General features: G+C 39.7%; 1 protein-coding gene across 2 annotated transcripts in view; it reads right to left on the bottom strand.

Moving 5' to 3' along the window:
* The window catches only part of Tmep (Transmembrane endosomal protein), a 209,773-nt gene that overhangs the window by 25,053 nt on the left and 163,110 nt on the right, over nucleotides 1-21,610 (bottom strand). For both annotated transcript variants that reach the window (XM_067147831.2, XM_067147832.2), the window contains one exon: nucleotides 18,208-18,449. In XM_067147831.2, the coding sequence (XP_067003932.1) occupies nucleotides 18,208-18,449 (242 nt within the window). The remainder of the gene's footprint in view (nucleotides 1-18,207; nucleotides 18,450-21,610) is intronic.

The raw sequence follows: 21,610 nt of genomic DNA, 5'->3' as shown, positions 1-21,610 counted from the left end.
TATAGTGAGAGGTTTATTATACGTGAAGTAAGAGTGATAACTGACATATTATAGAAATGGTATAAGGGTGATAGTGACTTATGACGGTCATATTTATTTATTTTTCTTCGAGTGAATAGTCACAGTTGTCACAGGTGAGATGAAGTGATTTTCAAGTGATGTTTTCTGAGATTGTCATTGAATCTTTGCCAATTCCAAACAGTAGTTCTTAATCGTATGCAGAATCACGTAGCTTAGGATACGATCTAGACGCTGATGGGCAGCGCTATTATCCATGTTGAGATCATCTGAATAATCATGCAGGTAAACATGGTTGTACTTAGGCCTTCACTGAATTTTTTCGGATAATTTTGACAACTCTCACAGTTTATAACCTCATTTCGGATAATATTCAAGCTACTAGACAGATCACTGGTGACATATATATTCACACAAGGATTTTTAGTCGAAGATACTGTCTTCCAACCAACTAGATTTTACACTGGGAGTATGTTTGATAATAACTTAGTAGGATATGTGTGATGACGTTTCTTACAACCAAATACGCACTTAAATTAATATTTATCCCTGAATTAAGGTCATATTATCCTAAGTCTATAATTTAAATCTTACGATAACATTATTTTGAGGGTGATTAAGACTTCCAGTGGACATAGCTTAACTTACGGTGAATAACACAAGGAAATATGAGTGACTAAGAGGCAATTGAGCATATGAATATGAATATTTAAACGGCAAAGCATATGAGAGTGTACTAGTCAATCCAGGTCATGAGAAGTATTGTGATGATTTTCATTGAGAATTTTAACCTGTATGGATACAAACATTTAGTGTAACTTAAATAACATGCATCATTTTAATGAGTAGGGAGTAGGTATTAATGAACTGAATTTCACATTTATTCGAAGAATAACCGATATCAAGGCAACATAGACTCCAATCCTTATCTGAATACTTACTTGACGATTCCAAATGCGTTCTTTATTTTTCTCAAGAAAGTTTAATCGGAGACATTGTAAATAGTAATCGATATAATTCTTTATTTCTTATTTTAATGGATGCATCCAACACTTTTAAAGTTATTGATTTTAATGTCCATTTCTTGTCAATACCATTCACTCGAATGTTTTAATTTCATTTATATTAATTTAATTCTATATTACCAAACTTATTAGGTGAATTGCATTTGAATGAAACCATTAATTTTATAAATAATTCCCTAATGTTGTACAATACTTTGCTTCTAATATTCTATGGTTTTGAGGGACCAAAGGACTTATAAAATGGAGTGATGGAGCCCTAGAATGCGTTTATATTACGGTAACTTCGTAGGTTCAACCATTCTTACCTTTGATATAACGAGGTCACGACACTGTACTGTGAATTAATGATTCAGTAGAGGTCAGATGACATGACTTTCTAGAACATTGGTGATGAACACAGACTTTAAGAATAATACAGAGTTATTTACTTCAAGAAATATTCATTCGATTGAATTTAAGATGAATTTTCCTTTATTGTCTGACTTAATAATTTAATAAATGTGGGATATTAGAACCTCATTACTCTTTCTATGTCTTCCTAGAATAAGTGTTAGATGTCAGACCATACTATCTTAAGTCTACAACGATTTCTCTAATGACTAATATGGATATGGTATCTAACTGGTAACGGGTAAGAGACGTCTTAAAACGTTGGTTAGAATCTGCCATTAACTGACCAGAGCATTTTTCTCTTACGGAACTCATAACCCATACATCTTAGCCATCGAATCAATGTTGTACTTAGAGCTAGCCTGGATCTCTTGCGTCCATGCCTGGACGCGGGAACGGCGCAATACATACATACATACATACATACATACATACATACATACATTATCATTATAGACTGTTATGCCTTTCAGCGTTCAGTCTGCAAGCCTCCGAGAATTTACTACACGTCGCCACAATCCTCGATTTGCAACTAGTGTTGTGGCCTCATTTAGTTCTATACCTCTTATCTTTAAATCGTTAGAAACCGAGTCTAACCATTGTCGTCTTGGTCTACCTCTACTTCTCTTACCCTCCATAGCAGAGTCCATTATTCTCCTAGGTAACCTATCCTCCTCCATTCGCCTCACATGACCCCACCACCGAAGCCGGTTTATGCATACATCTTCATCCATCGAGTTCATTCCTAAGTTAGCCTTTATCTACTCATTCCGAGTACCCTCCTGACATTGTTCCCACCTGTTTGTACCAACAATCATTCTTGCTACTTTCATGTCTGTTACTTCTAACTTATGAATAAGATATCCTGAGTCCACCCAGCTTTCGCTCCCGTAAAGCAAAGTTGGTCTGAAAACAGACCGATGTAAAGATAGTTTCGTCTGGGAGCTGACTTCCTTCTTACAGAATACTGCTGATCGCAACTTCGAGCTCACTGCATTAGCTTTACTACACCTTGATTCAATCTCTCTCACTATATTATCATCCTTGGGGAACACACAGCCTAAATACTTGAAATAATCAACCTGTTCTAGCTTTGTATCACCAATCTGACATTCAATTCTGTTGAATTTCTTACCTACTGACATCAATTTAGTCTTTGAGAGGCTAATTTTCATACCATACTCATTGCACCTATTTTCAAGTTCCTAGATATTAGACTACAGGCTTTCGGCACAGTCTGCCATTAAGACCAAGTCGTCAGCATAGGCCAAACTGCTTACTACATTTCCACCTAACTGAATCCCTCCCTGCCATCTTATACCTTTCGGCAGATGATCCATGTAAACTACGAACAGCAAAGGTGAAAGATTACAGCCTTGTCTAACCCCTGTAAGTACCATGAACCAAGAACTCATTCTACCATCAATTCTCACTGAAGCACAATTGTCTACATAAATGCCTTTGATTGATTTTAATAATCTACCTTTAATTCCATAGTCCCCCAGTATAGTGAACATCTTTTCCCTCGGTACCCTGTCATATGCTTTCTCTAGATCTATGAAACATGAACACAACTGCCTATTCCTCTCGAAGTATTTTTCAATTGCCTGGCGCATACTGAAAATCTGATCCTGACAGCCTCTCTGTGGTCTGAAACCACACTGGTTTTCATCCAACTTCCTCTCAACGACTGATCGCACCCTCCCTTCCAAGATGCCAGTGAATACTTTCCCCGGTATACTAATCAATGAGATACCTCGATAGTCGTTGCAATCCTTCCTGTTCCCTTGCTTATAGATAGGTGCAATTACTGCTTTTGTCCAATCTGAAGGTACCTTACCAACACTCCACGCTAATTTTACTACTCTATGAAGCCATTTCATCCCTGCCTTCCCACTATACTTCAACATTTCAGGTCTAATTTCATCTATTCCTGCTGCCTTATGACAATGGAATTTATTTACCTTCCTTTCCACTTCCTCAAGCATAATTTCACCAACATCATTTTCCTACTCCCCATGAGCTTGGCTGTTTGCAACACCACCATGATGATTTCCTTTTACATTGAGATGATGTTCAAAATATTCCCTCCACCTCTCCAGTGATTCCCTGGGATCTATTATGAGTTCACCTGAATTACTCAAAACACTGTTCATTTCCTTTTTCCCTCCCTTCCTAAGATTCCTTATTACTGTCCAGAAAGGAGTCCCCTGCTGCTTGACCTAGCCATTCCAGGTTATTACCAAAATCTTCCCATGACTTCTTTTTGGATTCAACAACTATTTGTTTTGCGCTGTTTCTTTCATCTACGTACAGTCCCTATCTGCCTCGGCCCTTGTTTGGAGCCATTTCTGATAAGCCTTCTTTTTACGTTTACAGGCTTCTCTCACTTCATCATTCCACCAAGATGTTCGCCTTTTCCCATTTTTACACACAGTTGTTCCTAGGCATTCCCTTGCTGTTTCTACTACAGCATCCCTGTATGCCACCCATTCACTTTCTATATCCTGAACCTGCTTATTGTCTACTGTTCGAAACTTCTCACTAATCATATCCATGTACTTCTGTCTAATTTCCTCGTCCTGGAGATTTTCTACCCTTATTCGTTTGCAGACAGACAGATTAAATTTATACTCTTGAGTTATTTGTTTGTTTTAATCTTGTCAATCTTATGTTAATTTTAAGGACACTTCCTCTAAAGCATTACTTTGTCAATTTTATATATTTTTCATCTAAACAGTGTTATGTGGCTGAAGATGTTGATAATATACGAAACATGTACCACTTTTGACCATTAAAAATTGCCTTAAGCAATCATTGTATCGACTAGGTGGAAAATAAATAAATACTTAATTGTGAATCTATTGAAGTGCGATACGGACCATGAAGCTGATTTTATGTAATATTTCCATGGACTCGATTCCGGCGCAGTGTCCATTTCCAGGCATAGAACTCAACTCGAGACAGACTTTCTCGACTCCACTCCATCGCTAGCTTATCACAACATTTTACCAAATACTTCAATACAATATTTGGTATTGTGCATTTGCTATGGCAGCCATTTTGACGGAAAATATCGATCTACAATCGAATATGAAACATACGAATCGATAGAGTATGTGTTGGTGTTCAGTATCACGAACTTAGTTGTTTTCGAAGCAAATCTGTTTGTTCGGTGTTCTTTTGGTTTCTTAAACATTTACTACTGCTAACAATGGACTTCAGTTGAATTATAGTTCCGATTTAATTACATTTTAACTATTGTTGTCAATGTTTTCCATTTGTGCTTTACTTTCTAATTCATCACGAATATTGGTATTATTTTCAATCTCTTGGCGGGAAGTACCTAAATGAACTGCCAGTTTCATTTCTTCGTGTTTTTTGACGCCAAATTCTGTGTTCTCAAAATGAGCAGGCAATCTCGTCAAACATCTACTCTTCTAAGTTTCTTTAAGAAAGAGCCTAGTAAAAGTAATAATTCAACACTAGGAGAGATTTCCAAAAAGGGCATTGCTGAGGCCGGCTCATCTGGTGAACTGGAAAGTATTCAAAATGAAAAACCACAAGTGAAACATTCTTCTAAACACCGCTATCGGGCATGAGCAATGACTGGTTTAAGCAATTTACGTGGTTAGTTGTGAAAGAAAATGGTATATTTTGTTCCACATGTATAAAATGTTCATTGAAGAAACCGACAAAGAAGGAAGTGACTTGGGTGACTATACCGTGTGCAAGACTTCAAAAGGAGAGTTTAGTTGACCATGAACAAAGCAAGTTGCATACCGATTCTTGTTCAAACTTAAGTGAAAGACATGCATTCGAAGAAACTGGATTTGGGCAAATAGAAAAATAGAAAAATCAGTTTATCATCATCATCATCATCATCATCATCATTTCCCTTTATCCAGCTGTAGCCGGGTAGGGGCAAATATGGTTCCTCTCCACTTTCTTCGGTCTTTCCACACCACTCCTCTTCCAACGCTGTGTCCCAGTCCAGGTTTCTTTCTATAATGCTGCGTTGGATGGTATCCTTCCATCTCAATCGTGGTCGTCCACGGCCTCTCCTTCCTTGAATTTGCATTTCCATCACCTTTTTTGGCATTCTTTCGTCGCTCATTCGCTTTATGTGCCCAAACCATCTTAGTCGGCTCTTCTCTATTCTATCATTCATTTTTTCCACTCCAATTTCTTCCCGGATTTTCTCATTCCTTATTTTGTCTCTTCTACTCTTCTGTATCATACTCCTCAAGAATTTCATTTCAGCTGCCTGTATTCGACTCTCATCCTTCTTTGTCACTGTCCAAGTTTCTGCTCCGTAAGTTGTTATGGGTACGTAATACATCTTGTACATAGTATCCTTTGCTTCCATTGGCACATCTTTGTCCCATAACATATTTCTTACACTATGATAGAAACAACTTCCAGCTTGAATCCTTTTACTAATCTCAGCATCCAGTCGAGCATTCTCCATTAATTCACTCCCCAGGTATTTAAACGTTTCCACTACTTCCAGGGACTTGTCTGCAAGTCTAATCTGACCTTTCCCTTCTTTCTCCCCTCTAGTCATAACAAGAGTTTTACTCTTTTCTACACTTATTTTCAATCCACATTCTTCAATCTTCCCATTCACCACATTCAACTGTTCTTGAACCTTCCTGTCGTCTTCTCCCCAAATCACAATATCATCTGCAAATAACATCATGTTCATTTCTCTTCCTCCATATGCTGCTTTTGCCATTCTCATGATGTCATCCATTACTATTGTAAACAGGATTGGTGATAGAACACTTCCCTGTCTCAGCCCACTAGTTATTTTGAACCAACTTGTCCTGCCAACTTGTGTTTGCACGCAACTACAAACATTCCTTATACAATGCCATGATCATTTTTATTAATCCCTGTCCAATTCCTTTTTGCACCAGACTGTCCCAAACTTTCGTCCTAGGGACACTGTCATATGCCTTTTCAATATCAATGAATGTCATCACCATATCATTCCCGTACTCCCAATGCTTTTCCATTAGTTGTCTCATAATGAAAATGGGCTCTATTGTTGACCTTCCACTTCTGAAACCAAACTGATTTTCCTGTATCTGCTTCTCAACCCTCAACCTTATTCTACTTTCCAGTATCCTTTCCATTATCTTAGCAACATGGGATATTAGAGTAATTCCCCTGTAGTTCTTCAAAACTTTCTTATCACCTTTCTTGAAAATTGGGATGATTATTCCTTTTTGCCAATCCTCAGGGACCTCCTTATTCTCCCAGACATTCCTGAGAATCCGATATGTCCACTGCAGGCCTACAGCTCCAGCTGCCTTTATCATCTCCACTGAAATTTCATCTATTCCAGCAGTTTTTCCATTTTTCATCTTTCTTACTGCCATTTCAATTTCATTCATTGTAATTTCTTTATCCATTTCTTCGTCAACTAATTGCCTTTCCTGGTCGTCCATTGAATGACTGTCATCCGTTCTTATGTTCAGCAGCTTCTGAAAATACTCTCTCCATCTATTTCTTATTTCTTCTGGCTTTGTTAAAATTATGCCACCTTCATCCTTCACAAATCTGGTGTTTACTTGATCTCTCTTTTTGTTTCTTAAGATACCATACAGTAATTTCTTGCTGCCCTGCGTATCATCTCTCAATGTCTGTGTGAATAAGGCCCAGCTTTTCCTCTTTTCTTCCTCCACTACTTTCTTGGCCAAATTCTTTGCCTCCACATATTTTCTTCTACTTTCTTCAGTCTTAGATGTTTTCAATGCTTTCCATGCCATTTTCTTTTCCTTCACTTTAATCTTTACCCTATCATTCCACCAGTGTGTTTCTTTGTCTTTCACATTTCCTGATGTTCTACCACACACCTTTTCTGCACATCCAACCAGTGCTTCCTTAAATCTTTTCCATTCCTCTTCAACATTCCCCACCTTTGTCCTGGGTACCAAGGGTATTATTTCCCTTTGAAATTCTTCTTGTATGCTTTTCTCCTTCAACTTCCATACTTTAATCCTTTTCTCTCTTCTTAATTGGGGTTTTTCAATCTTTCCAACTTTCAATTTTCCTATCACAACTCTATGATCTCCACCAAAGGCTTCTTCAGGCATGGCTGTTACATCTACAAGGTTCTTCCGGTGTTCTTTCTCTATGATTATATAATCAATCATGGTCTTTGTCCGTCTGTCTCCCCAGCCATACCTTGTAATCTTCTGACTGTTCTTCTTCCTAAACCAGGTGTTTCCAACAATCATTTGATTCCTCATGCAAAAATCCACCAACAACTCACCTTCTGGATTTACATTTCCATATCCAAAGGGCCCTACAACATCTTCCTTTCCTTGTCTTTCCATTCCAAATTGTGCATTTAGATCTCCCATCAATAGCACTTCCTTATCTTCTATCTGTCTCTCCACTTCCTCTAAGAAGTCCTCTAGATGTTCATCTATGCAACCAGTTTGTGGGGCATACAACTGAAATAGATCTTTCACGCCATTTTCAAACTGGAGTCTCATCATCATCATCCTATCGCTGACGTACTTTGTATATTCCAGATATTCTTGGATTTCTCTTCTAAGTATGATGGCCACTCCATTTTTTGCTTCAGGTCCTCCGCTGTAATACAGCCTGTATCCTTCTCTCAGAGGGATCTCCCCTGTACCCCTCTTCTTGGTCTCGCACAGTCCAAGTATCTATTTTAAACAATTTATAGAGAGATGCTTTCTCTGAGCCCTAAGATCAATGTATTGGTTGGCAAAAAATGAGATACCACACACTACATTATACAGAAAATTGCTCAAACACTGTGAGGCTATGGGTTGTACATATCTAGAGCGTCTTATTATTGGTGATAATGCTAATTATACTTCAAAAAGAATAATGCAGGAGTTACTTGTATGTTATAGCTTCAGGAATTAGATGTGAGATATTAAAAAACATACATTCAGCAGATTATTTCATTGTTCTGTGTAATGAAACTACAGATATTTCCGTACTGAAGCAACTTATTGTGTACATAAAATATGTCAACCAACTTGAAAAAGAGGTTAATGTTAGTTTTGTGTCAACCTGCAACATCATTGATGGTAAAGCTGAGACAATAACAAATAAACTAACTGAAATCCTTGAAAATTTAGGGTTAAAAACTTGTAATTTGGTAGGTCTAGGATCTGATGGGGCAGCTGTCATGATTGGTAAGCAAAAGGTAGTAGCAACACTGTTAAGAGAGAAAACAAATGGACTCATGGTAAACTGTCACTGCATTAACCACAGATTGGCACTTGCTAGTGCCCAGGCAGCAGCTGATGTGCCTTATTTAGCGAAGTTTAATGACATTTTAAACAACTCTTTTTCTTTTTTCAAAATTACTCAGTCAGGATACCTGGTTTAACTAAAATCCAGAATACCATGGACAGCCCTCAAATTAAACTAAAATTGGCCAGTGATACTAAATGGTTGTCTCATGACTCTGCTGTACAGTCTCTAAGAAGATCTATGGTGAGTGTTGTTGCTGCACTTGAAAGAGAGGCCACTGAAAGGAATGATATTACAGCTGTAGGCTTAAGCAAGTACATGAAGACATACAATTTCTTAGCTGCAATAATGATGCTTTCAGATATCTTACCTCTTCTGTGCACATTGTCTAGAGCTTGGCAAACGCAAGATATTGACTTGACAGAAATTGAGCCAATCTTAAAAGCCACAAAACTCAGCGTCTTACAATTGAAAGACACTCCAGGAAATCATTTTCATAGTCTGAGTCATCATCTTGCTGGTGAATGGTCAGATTTCCACATGAGTTATTCAGATGTCGATGTTGTGACCTTCAAGGCAACAATTTATAAAAAGTACATAGATACTGTTATCCAACATCTAGAACACAGATTTCCAGATATGCCCATCTTTTCCTTCTTTTCAAGAGTGTTTAATGCAAAACGTCAAGATCAGAATGAAGCTTCTGAGTTGCTTCTTGATTTCCACTCTAAAATGGGAAGTCCTCCAGTCATAAATTACAATAGCGCTAAACTGGAATGGTCTGTTGCATCAAAAATGTTCCAAGGAGAGTCCTACATTGGATTAAGACCTAAACAAATAATGATGAAGTTTGCAACAACATGCAAGCTTAAGAAATCTTTTCCAAATTTAGCAAGACTAGCTGCTATTGGACTGTCCATACCAGTGAGCACACCTGAATGTGAAAGGGGATTTTCGGCTTTGAAGAGAATTAAAACCTCTTTGAGGAATTATATGAAGCAGAGCACATTCAACAATTTGATGCTGATTTCACTAGAGGGACCAGACTCAACAGAATTCAATTATGTAAGGGCTGCAGAGAACTGGGCCTCAATGAAGGAAAGAAGAATCAACATATAAAATGTCATGCTAAAAGTAAATTTCAATGTTTTAATGGTAGAAAAAGATATATCTGATTTTGTCTTGTTGGTGATAACAGTGAAATCAATTTTTCAGTTTATGTTTACCTCTCTGATATTATTGTTAATCCAAGCATGTGCCCCACCTATATCAACCAAAGGGGAATAAACAATTTATTTATTGAAATTTTATCACCCATTTTTGAAGTAATATTCCCCCACCCAGCTACTTATTCCTGCCACCCGGCTGACAAAAATTTCTGGGGAGAAGACTGCATACACACACAAAATAGCAGGACTGAATACAATGATACACAGAGCTATTTCCATACCAATGAGCACAACGGATTTCAATGAAGAGGTACAAAGCATTAAACAAATTGTGAAGGAAAACAACCACCCTCCAAGCACAGTACATAAACTATTAAATAAACATAAGAAAAATCGCCGGAAAACCACCACATATGACAAAGAAAAATACGTGGTTCACAAATATGTTAACAATAACACATGCAAGGTAGCTAATATTTTCAAGAAACAAGGTTTAAAAGTAGCCTTTAGAACGAATAACACACTACAGAGACACATCAGCAAGTGCAACCTAAACTAAAGGACCCATTCTCAAAGTCAGGAGTATATGAACTCAAGTGTCAAGAACCTAACTGCAATGCCACATATATAGGTCAAACCAAACATAACTTCCACACAAGAAACAAAGAACACAAAAACACGGTCGGATATAATCGGCATTCAGCCTTCGGGGAGCACATATACGACTGTTCACACCATTTCACAAACATCAACACTGATCTAAAAATTTTACACATCGAAAATAAAAGTAAATTGTTGAATATAAAGGAAGCAATAGAAATTTACATCGCAAAAAATGCTAATGTAACTAACCTAAATGACCATACACATTTAAAAAATTCCCCCCCCCCTCTTCGCCATACTCACATAACATCTGTACAGAACTCTCTCATTAAATTAGCCTTTTTCTTAATAATAACATTTAATAGTTAGTGTCTATTTCAATTCCCTACTTTTTTAACCTAAAATCTTTAATTTGCATTCATCCATATTACATAAAAGTACATTATAACATGAAGTAGGTCAATAACCTCCTCTACTCTCCCCTCTCCAATGTTTATGGAAGTTTCCACAGCGCTCCACTTGCTCCATGGTACAGTGTACTTGCGTCTATCATCCAATAGAAGAGATCCACAACACTCCACAAGGCCCTTCCCATGCCATTCCTCCCCTCTCCGCGAGCAGTGTGCTTTACCCAAACTTTCCATGGCCACAGTCCTGAAATGGTGTTTGATGACAACGGACTTAGCATCGGCAGTCTTGATAAGTATGCAAGTTTTTCCATTATATTAATACTTGTATATATATGTTTTTATTTTTGTCATTACTGGTTCATGTTATCACTAAACTCTCTATTATTGACAAGTTTACACAATGTAAACAATACTGTACATAGATAAGCATGTTTTAAGTGATTTGATAGAATCTGAGGATGTTCTTTTAGAACGAAACATTTCATTCTTTGTATATTAGTGTGTATTTTACAGGTTTGTTTATAGTGTTATAATTTATATTGTAATTGCTGTGTGTTTGACAGACTGGAAAGTTTTTTATTGCATTTATATTCTGGTCCACGGTCTGCAATTCAGCCTCATCAACAGGCACGTGGCAATATTCCAGTTCACTCTCTGCAATTCAGCCTTATCAGTCTTCAACATTTTGGAGCAAATTGAATTTTTCCGTTTTTTCTATGGTTTGGGGGTTACTTCTACACACTCTATCTTTGTAACTACCCCATAAGTAGAAGTCGCAAGGCAATAATTCAGGAGACTGAGCTTGTCATAAACCTGCACTAATTATGCTGTCCCTGAAAACATTGCGCACTGCACTCATTGAATTACAAGTGTTATGTGCTATAGCACTGTCTTCCTGGAAATATCATGTGAAATTATTTTCATGTTTGGTCCATACTGATTAACAATTACAATATGTTGAGAAAAGGTCTAATCAATACATATTTTAATTTGTGATTACATATACATCACATTGTGGAACTAGCTTCCACCATATGCAGGGTCATCCTCAGCCACTTATAATTAAAACTAATAAATGTTGAACTTACTGTATCCATGAAAAAAACGATAAAACTCATTCTTTAAAATTAATAGTGCACTTATTAACCATTATGGTGATATTGTGAAAAACATGAGTTGAAAACCTTAAAAAGTAAAACTGCACCCTAATGACATCACACTAAGTATTACAATTCTTTGACGAATGCTAGATTCATCACATCAGGTGAGTTTAGGTTAAGTCTTAATAAAATATAACTAAGGTGGACTTTTTCTAAACATACTGTAATTGTAATAGCTGGAAATATCTGAGTAACCTTTCCAGTTCAGTCAGTTGAGGAAAGAACTTGTTCAGTATTAATTCTACGCATTAGTCAGAATTAAGGGTGTTGTTAAAAAAATTAGCTTTAAGTTCTTTCAGCACTAACAGTGCACAAAACTCCTATTTAAGGTAAAAATGTAAATTCATGGGCTTTGAGATAATAGCGGTGTCTCAGCTCACCTCCACCCGCACCCGTAATAAACTGCCTATGTTGCTCGTCACATACTGTGGCAGCGCCACCGAGGACAGGAATATTTTCGATGTCAAGTCACTACTTGACACCATAGTCAAAATTAAACGATACAAAAGCCCAGATGGACCTACTCAATGCTACCGATGCCAACGCTTTGGCCATACCTCAGGTGGCTGCCACTGCGCATCTAAATGCGTTATATGTGGCGGGGAACATAGTTCTCAGGACTGCCCCCGTAAAGGCGATGCTTCCCATAAACCCCGCTGTGCCAACTGCAATGAGCAGCACACAGCCAGCTACCGGGGCTGCCCTGTTTATCTTCGCCTCCTGGCCCGACAGCAGAACAGATTGCCCTCTACCAGGAAAAGTGCCGCAGGACCTGCCCCCATAACACGACCCGCCAAGCTACGTGCAAACGTCACATTCGCCAGCGCTGCGAATCCCTCAGGGCCAGAGGTTCAACAACCGGCTGTTCCCTCCTCCTCCGCCCCGCCCGCTCTTTCAAGCGAAAATTTTCCAGATCTCCCCCTAACTTCATCCTCCCTCCCTCAGCAAGCACCCCCTCCCAATTCTACTTCACAAGCCTCCGACCTTATGGAGCTTTTTAAAATTCTCAAAGACCCCTCGTTCAGAGACATCATCATATTAAAACTACACTTCAAGCTCAAACAAGCCCCCACCCCCGCTGATAAAATTGAAATTATCATGTCTGCTATTCTCTCTTTTTGCGATCAATGGCCCACATCAACAGACCAACACAACCTAAACAGTTGAGAGTTCTCTTCTGGAACGCAGAGGGGATCCAAAGGGACACCTACGAACTCTCAGAATACCTAGCAGACGAGAGTATCGATATCGTCCTCGTCTGCGAAACCTGGCTTAAACCTGGATTGTCGGCTCATATCAATAACTTCATCAATTACAGAGATGACAGGCCCAACCGTCTTCACGGCGGCACCAGTATTTATGTGAGGCACAACCTCACGCACCATAGAATCCCCACCCCCAATACCCTCACTACTCTTGAAGCCACGACAATCCAGGTTTACACCCGGAAGGGACCTTTCAACTTATTGGCGTGTTACATTTCACCAGATGCCACGTTCGACCCGCAAGACTTGGACCGTATCATCGATTTGAATGTTCCGACTGTTCTGGCTGGGGACTTCAATGCTAAGAACCAAAACCACAGAAAGACAAAACGTTTCCGCAAAATTACCGACCTATCTCCCTCCTCAGTATTATTTCTAAACTATTTGAAATCCTGTTCTTAACCAGACTAAATATTATTATTGACGACAAGAAACTTATGAACGAGGAACAGTTCGGCTTCCGGCGAGGCCATTCCACTGTCCACCAACCCGCCTAACGGAGGAAGTTACCAAAAACTTTAACGATCGCCGACACGCCGGAGTCTGTTTTCTAGATATTTCCCGTGCGTTCGATAAAGTTTGGCACGATGGACTCGTCTACAAATTAAGGACATTAGGTTTCCCTCCCTACGTTCTACGATTACTGACGAGCTACCTAGCTGACTGAAAATTTCAGGTCCAGGTCGGCGCTGCGTTGTCGAGCTCTCGCCCTATAGAGACGGGAGTTCCGCAGGGCAGCGTGATCTCACCAGTGATTTTCAATCTTTTTATGACTGACATGCCCAAACCTTCGCACGGGAAATTATACCTGTATGCTGACGACACAGCAATCTCCTCTGTCTCGTGGCAGACATCTAAAGCTAAAGATTATCTCCACTCTAGAGCCCTGACTCGAAAAGTGGAGAATCAAAATTAATGTAGACAAAAGCAGTGCTACACTATTCACCAAACGCCGTCCTGATCCCCCACAGCCCCTGATGTTTTTTGGCGAAGTCATCAGGTGGACTAATAAAACCAAATACCTAGGTGTCACCCCAGACAGAGAACTTACTTTCGCAGACCACATTAAATCCATTGTAGCGCAAGCTAAAGTGCGTCTTTTCCAAATTATTCCTATGATAAAAGCCGATAATGGGCTCACATTAGAAAACCGGCTCCTGTTATATAAATCAATGGTTAGGCCCATTTTAGAGTATGCCAGCCCTATTTGGGGGGGCACAGCCAAGACACACCTGGAAGCAGTGCAAAGTGTACAAAAGCATGCCCTGCGCTCCTTATCAGGTGCCCAATGGTTTGAGAGGAATATTGATCTGCATGATCGATACCAACTAACCACCATCCTCTGTAGGATCCATCATGCAGCCACCAAATTCTACAATAAGCTCCATCTGAGCACCAACCCCCTCATCTCCAGCCTGGGGAATTATGACACCGAGGGACTGCGCTATCGTAGACCTAAGGACATCCTAAATAAACCAAACTAAGTTCTTCGCTACCACAGTCCCACGGACAACCCACATAATGTAATTTAACATCATCCTACCCCTCGGGGTACAGGCCATACCCTGGTCAATTTGATCCCACAACAACAGTCCACAAACTACCACAACAATGCAGTCCTAGTCAAAATTCATTAAGAAATAGCACTCAAGGCCTTTATAGGTCGACGGGCTAGAATCACTCATCGGTCCCCCGGGACTAATGAGAATTGTGGTCATCATCATGCCTTCGTCCTGAGGTAGTGCAGTTCTTTTCAGGCACACCTCCAATGGAGAAGAGCTGCATGTATCTTTTAACAGATTGATGCCCGTATCCGAGTTATTGCCTGTAGCACGTGTCCATGCTCTGGACCGTATCTGAGTTAACCTGGATAAGCATAACTTTGAATTGTAGCCGTTCCTACACAGCTGTGGTTTATTTTTGTCACAAATATGTGCAACAGAAATGAGGGTTATACCCTTATGAATGCTTCTACCTGCTTCTGCTCACCAGAAATATCATGGCCATGGAGATTTTCCCTTCCAATGCATTTTTTAAATTCCGTTTCTGAACGAAGGCTAGTGCTGGCTAAGCTAGCTGCGTAGTTGGTTTGTCATTGCACAAGCGTGTGTATAGTCAAGTTCTGAAGTGTAACCAAGGCGCTTAGGGACAATATAAGTGTTGACGAAATTACAGACATCCTATTCAATGATGATTCACGTGATGAACTAATCCTGAACTAAGTGAAAGTGACCATGATGACAGTGAAGAAGATTCTTCTGGACACGTGATAGAAAGTGCAGTACCTGAAGGTGTAACATTAGCTACCACACCTTCCAGAGATACTGGAGGACCTTTAAGGTATGTGCAAATTCTTTTTTTTTTTTTTCCATATCTTGTTTAGTTTAGAACTTATTGTGAAAACAATTAGTTGTTGTTTGCTGTGCCACTAACAGCTGGAATAGTTGGACCAGCCATTTAAATAGCCCGCTCAGATGATGGGCATGAATGTGTTAAATTGTTAAATTGTTAAATTATACACCAGCCCTCCTGCCAAACTTAAACTCTGGCAGAACCAGAAATTGAACCCGGGACTCCGAGGATGGCAGGTAAGAGTGCTAACTGTTACACTATGTATTTTAAGGTTATGAAGTGAAGTTTCGTGAATTATTCTTGGACTGATACAAGACCAATACCATTTAACACGTTCGCGGCCGATGACGACACATATGCGTCATGACTCCACTTTCACTCAGTGCCGATGACGACACGTGCGTCACACTCCGCGCCAAATATTAAAGCTCGTATTTCCGCCAATATGTATGTAAACAAACAGACTTCTTATCTGTATATTGTTAAAGTGTTATTAAACGTATGCGCCATCCGGGCATCAGATCAATTGTTAGTTACAATCTCTGCAGCCATTACGAGTCGGCATACATTTCTGTGATGTCAAGGGAAGTTTCAGAACCTTCTCATTGGAAGAAGCACCGTCTTGGCAGGATAAACACGCGATTTGCAATTAACGATGATAGTCTGGAAGCTCTCCTGAATGCTAGTGACAGGGACAGCATTGATAGTGACGACAGTGATGAAAGTGATGACAGTGTGAAAAGTGAAAAGTGACTCCAGCTACCTGAGTGAGAATGTTAATCACGGATGTGTGTGTTGAGCACCTACTCCAAATTCTCACATTACAGAAGACTTAAGTAATATCTCATCTCCGAACGTCCCGCCAAATAACATGGGCAATATTTCAGGGGTCATTTCTTGAGTTCACATTCGTCCTCAATAAAAGAAGTAAACTTGATTGGTCGGCCGGGAATGAAGGTTCCACTGCCAAGTGACGCGAAACCTATTGATTATTTTCGCTTGCTTGCAGATGACAACTGCTGAATAACATTGTAAATGAAGGTAAAGCATTTGCAGAAGAGTCATTTTTGCGAGGAAATGTCACTGAAAAGTAGCACACTGCATTGAATAGTTACATTGCACGGCTTATGTAGTAATGCAAATATACATTACTCACACAGCAATAATGATTCTACTGCACAGTATTTTTGTGTGAAATGTTCAAAGACTTATTTTTCTGTTGTAAAGAAGTTCTATATTCGAACAAAACATTCTTTTCCTCGTTCCACTTCATTACCAGTCATGACGGACACGCTGCGTCAAACGGCACCGAAGGCGAAAAACTCATCGGTAGTGCCGCTGACGCAGCGTGTGCGTCACGGCTCGTATACACAAAAATAATATTGAAATAATTAAAATAATAATCTAACATGCATAAGTACACAGAAACGAACTCCTTTAAACAAAAAAAGTATTACGGTACCACGGTGACGGTATCCGAGCGGCCGCGAACGTGTTAATTTGAGAATTTATATGTCCATGCAAATAAAACCACACGTCGTCAGAAAGCAGCACTAATTCAGGATTGAATTCAGCACTGCTGACAGAGTGAGGAAACCAACTGAACTGGTGTTTCCTTGTGGCTGGATCTCTTCAGCTTAAACTTTGGACTTCTGCGACTTTGTTTTCAGTTTTCTTGCTGCCCACCGTGCAGAAGAATATGACACCTCACTTTGCTGAGACAGTTTCCTAAAAGGATTTTGGGGGGGGGGGGGTCGCTCAAGTTCTTCACAAATATCCTGATTTTTTTCATTTATGTCAGTTGGTTGTTTAACTCCTTTTGTGTTTGTTTAACACTGAACCCACAGTTTTGAATTTATTCACAATTTTCTTAACTGCGTAACGTAATGGCACCTGCACTCTAGGACAATGTTTACAGAATTCTCTTCTTCCTCTCCCAGCAGATTTGAGTTTTAAACATCTACAGCACATTAAAATGCACTGTTAACACTTAGCTGAAAAGCCCAGAAACACACTACACCGATCAATACTGCTGTATAAAAAAGCAACTCATGCTGTATGGAATCTTATCGCAGACTAGCCGACTTGGCAAGCTATATGGGTCAGGTGGCTATTGCCCAGGATAGGGAATAACTCAAATGAAACTCACACTATATATGCTTGCACCTATGGCTTATTGGGAGGCACAAACCTTCCCATCATCCCAAGGTAACATTGTTCACAGGCAAGGATGATGATCCATGGTATGGGCTCCTGTAGTCATGTCCTATTCATGGACCATGGGCAACAGCTAAGTGGTATAGAGTGAGGATAACAGTTGCTATGGAACAGAAGTGGGCATCTCAGAGATATTCTAAGTCATGGCCCTCTTGTGCTCAGGTGGCTAGGACTGCCCAATCCACAGATGGTCTCTAAACCATATGAGAAAAAATTCTCACTGTATTAAGTATGAGTGATTAGGCATATACAACAGTCAAACTGTTACATACAGAACTATCCAGAAATCATTACATGAGTTTGGTACAAGGGCTTTTGAGATATATTTCTTCTGTTGGGGCTATACTTACTTTTAAACTACTAGAAATACTCTGCATTGTAACACTTCGTCCGTGAGAATCAGTGATGCATCCTTGGGCATAAACTTGGTATGGAAAAGCATATCGGAGGGCAATAGCGGCAAAGAACATTTCAATGCAGATAAGAAAGTTCTGGTAACCAGCAGACACTGTACCCGCACTAGTTGGCTGGCCATTGCGGTCATAAATAGGATCTATAATCTCTGCTTTCTCCAGCACAGCCAAAAGGACACCTGCAAACATAAACAATAATTTCAAAATACATGTACAACTGGAAGAACACCAATCTGAAGATTAATGAAGCAAGGCATATACTGTTCTATTAATACGCATACGTTGCACACCTCTTTTATGACAGTCACAAAATCCAATTATAGAACAATCAGTTGCAGAGGGAGAGTGAGAGAGCACCTCGTATTAGTTGGATTAACTGGCTTATTAAAAAATCCCTTTCTAGAGCAAAATTGTCAAGTATCAGGACTAAGCCCATATTTTGTACTTGTTCCCAGAAACCAGGCAAAATTCCTTCTCTGTGCCTATTCAATGGATCTTAACTTGTGATACACTGAAGAAAATGGAAATTGCAACACCCAGAAGGAGTGGTGCCACATTGCTGCAATTGAACATGCAGGACAAGTGTTCAGTTGTGATTCGATGATTATACTTTCATGTCCCTCTGACCGCAAGTTTAGACAACAATCAATACAGGATGTGCCCACCACGAGCTGCAATACATTGATGAATTCATCGAGGCATGGAGTCAATAAGGCCCTGGATCGCTTCCTGAGGAATTGTGGCCCATGCTTACTGCACTGCATGGGTCAGTTGTTCCAGAGTTGTGGGTAGCACGGGTGGCAGAGGACAGTTGGCCAGTTGTCGACCCATCATGTCCAATAAATGCTCAATAGGACCGAGGTCCGGGGATCTGGTGGGCCATTCTAAGGTTGTGATGTCGTGGAGAGCTTCTCTGGAGATGTGTGCAGTGTGAACCCAGGCACTGTCCTACTGAAACATCCCATTAGCAATGTTCGCCATCATAGGGACAACCACTGGATTGAGTACCCTATCAACGTACTGTCGAGCAGTCATAGTGCCCTCAACAAGCACTAATTGTGATTTCACACTGAAGCCAATAGCTCCCCAGACTATAATGCTTGGTGTTGGCCCTGTGTGCCTCTCGACAATAAGATCTGGGCGGCCCCTCACCCCAGTACGTCGGCGCACACAATTCCATCGATCACTGCAGGCAAGACAGAAGCGCGATTCATCACTAAAGACGACCCTATGCCATTCGTCGACCCATGTTGATCTTTCTCGACACCAGGCCAGCCTTCCACGTTGCTGTTGTGGGGTGAATGGAACACCTGCAGGGACACACGCAGGCGATTACCAGCTGTTTGTTGTGTAACGTGGGGTGCCACAGCTGCTCGAATTTGCGCTGCTGTTGCATGGGGTTCCATCCGGGCCATCCGAATGATGCGGCGATCCTCTCACAGTTGTCTGTCGCGCTGGGCCTGTGCCAGGTCTACGAGTATGGGTACTTTCATTTGACCACTGCTGCCATACATGTTGTACTGTAGATGTCTGTCGGCCAACACGTGCAGCGACAGTCCTTAGTGATAAACCAGCCTCATACAGCCCAATTATCCGAGCCTCTCAAACGGTGACAGTTGTTGATACCGTGCTTTTCTCTGTTGTCGAGGCATGTTTGACGGGGAACACTTCACTGCATAGACTGCAAGTCAACTACGCTACACCAGAGTCCGTATACTGGAGTTGATTCCTCCGCGACCAATCACATGGGGAGACCTGTAGCAACAATCCAATGGGTCTGAAACTTTGACTGTTTACATACCTACATGGCATCGTTCCATATCTTGAAAATCAACACAAACAACCAATGCCTTCATGGTGTTGCAAATTCCATTTTCTTAAGTGTATATCATCTGAAAGGTACACTCTTCTATATTTATATCCTACTTACTGCATTCAAATATTCTGAATAGTACATACTATAACCTTTCAATGGATTCCAAGTCAAACATGAAGGAATCATTAAAGTTTATGATAGCATGAAATTTGGTTGAAATCATGTGAAAAGTATACGTCTAGTCAATTTATGTTGGTTACATTGCTAATTTGAAGCAACTCGCTCAACTGAGTAAAGTTTAAATAAATATTCAATATATGATAATTCATAAGCTCACAACCCTGTGGTATCTAGTAAATTCATGTCCAGAAGTTTAATGTTGAAGTAAAATAGACTACTGTTGAGCGAAGAGGACTACATTCAATGGGAGAGTAAATTGATTTCTCATGCGTAATGTTTAATATCGATAACAGTTTATATGATGCAGGCCACTGACTGAGTTAAATATTATGAATGATATATGTCAATTTCACCTTCATTTGCACTAGTCATGCATTATTTAATTGCTATGAACATCTACAGATGATCGAGAATTCGTTTAGGAAACTATCAATTAGGGCAGAATTGGAGAAACTACGATATAAACTATTGGGCGCATTCCATTGTTAGCATTCCCGCTCATGAGATCGTTCATGTCGAGGAGAATGTTCCTAGATCTTCAGAAATTTTATAAAAAGAGGTTATATGGCAATGATTTATTCTCAATTATTGAAACGCACACAATTATATTACTGTCATTATAGAATTAGGTTTTGTTTTATACAGAACAATTAAAGAAAGAGATTGAGCATCGACATACATGAATGAAATGAAAGCTAGACGCAGACCAGTTGAATCTGTTTGAATTGTATGCTAATAAGAAAAGTAAACTGTAAGAGTAGAAAGCATAGTTGTTACTAGGAAAACAACAAGGCGAGTGTTGTATCAAAACGTTGATATACCTGTTTTGATGTAAAATACTGTACTAATTGAATTATGTAAGTTCCAGGATTCATGATGTCAAATCAGTTGGAGAACTGTTATAACGAAAGATCCGCCAGTATGGTCGTGCAGGCCTAAACTGGGTGGAATCCCGGCGGGTCTGGAAAATGTGTTAACACGAGTAAATGATAATATTCCAAGGACCAGGATGATTGGACTGTGTCTTCAAGAACTCAATAAGACGAGTACAAAAACTTGTCCTTTCTATTCTATCAAATTGTGCATTTTGAAGATGTACGTTTTCTTTCACGTTTATGAGTATAAAGTGTCATGTATAAATGCAACTTGAGCGACGCTACAAATTCATCTCTAAGCATCTTATAGTATTCATGGAGTGCACTGATCCTCCTAAATAATGTCATGACTGGAATTCTTATCAGTAATGTGCCAATATCATTTGGTTTTGAATACACAATCATGGGTTGTAATATGGGAATTTTATTAGGAGTTAACTGATCGCTTCTGTAATACAGTCTTCCCAAT

Source organism: Anabrus simplex, chromosome 5 (genome assembly GCF_040414725.1).
Source record: "Anabrus simplex isolate iqAnaSimp1 chromosome 5, ASM4041472v1, whole genome shotgun sequence".
NCBI lineage: Eukaryota > Metazoa > Arthropoda > Insecta > Orthoptera > Tettigoniidae > Anabrus > Anabrus simplex.
This window is presented reverse-complemented; position numbering and strand designations above follow the sequence as displayed.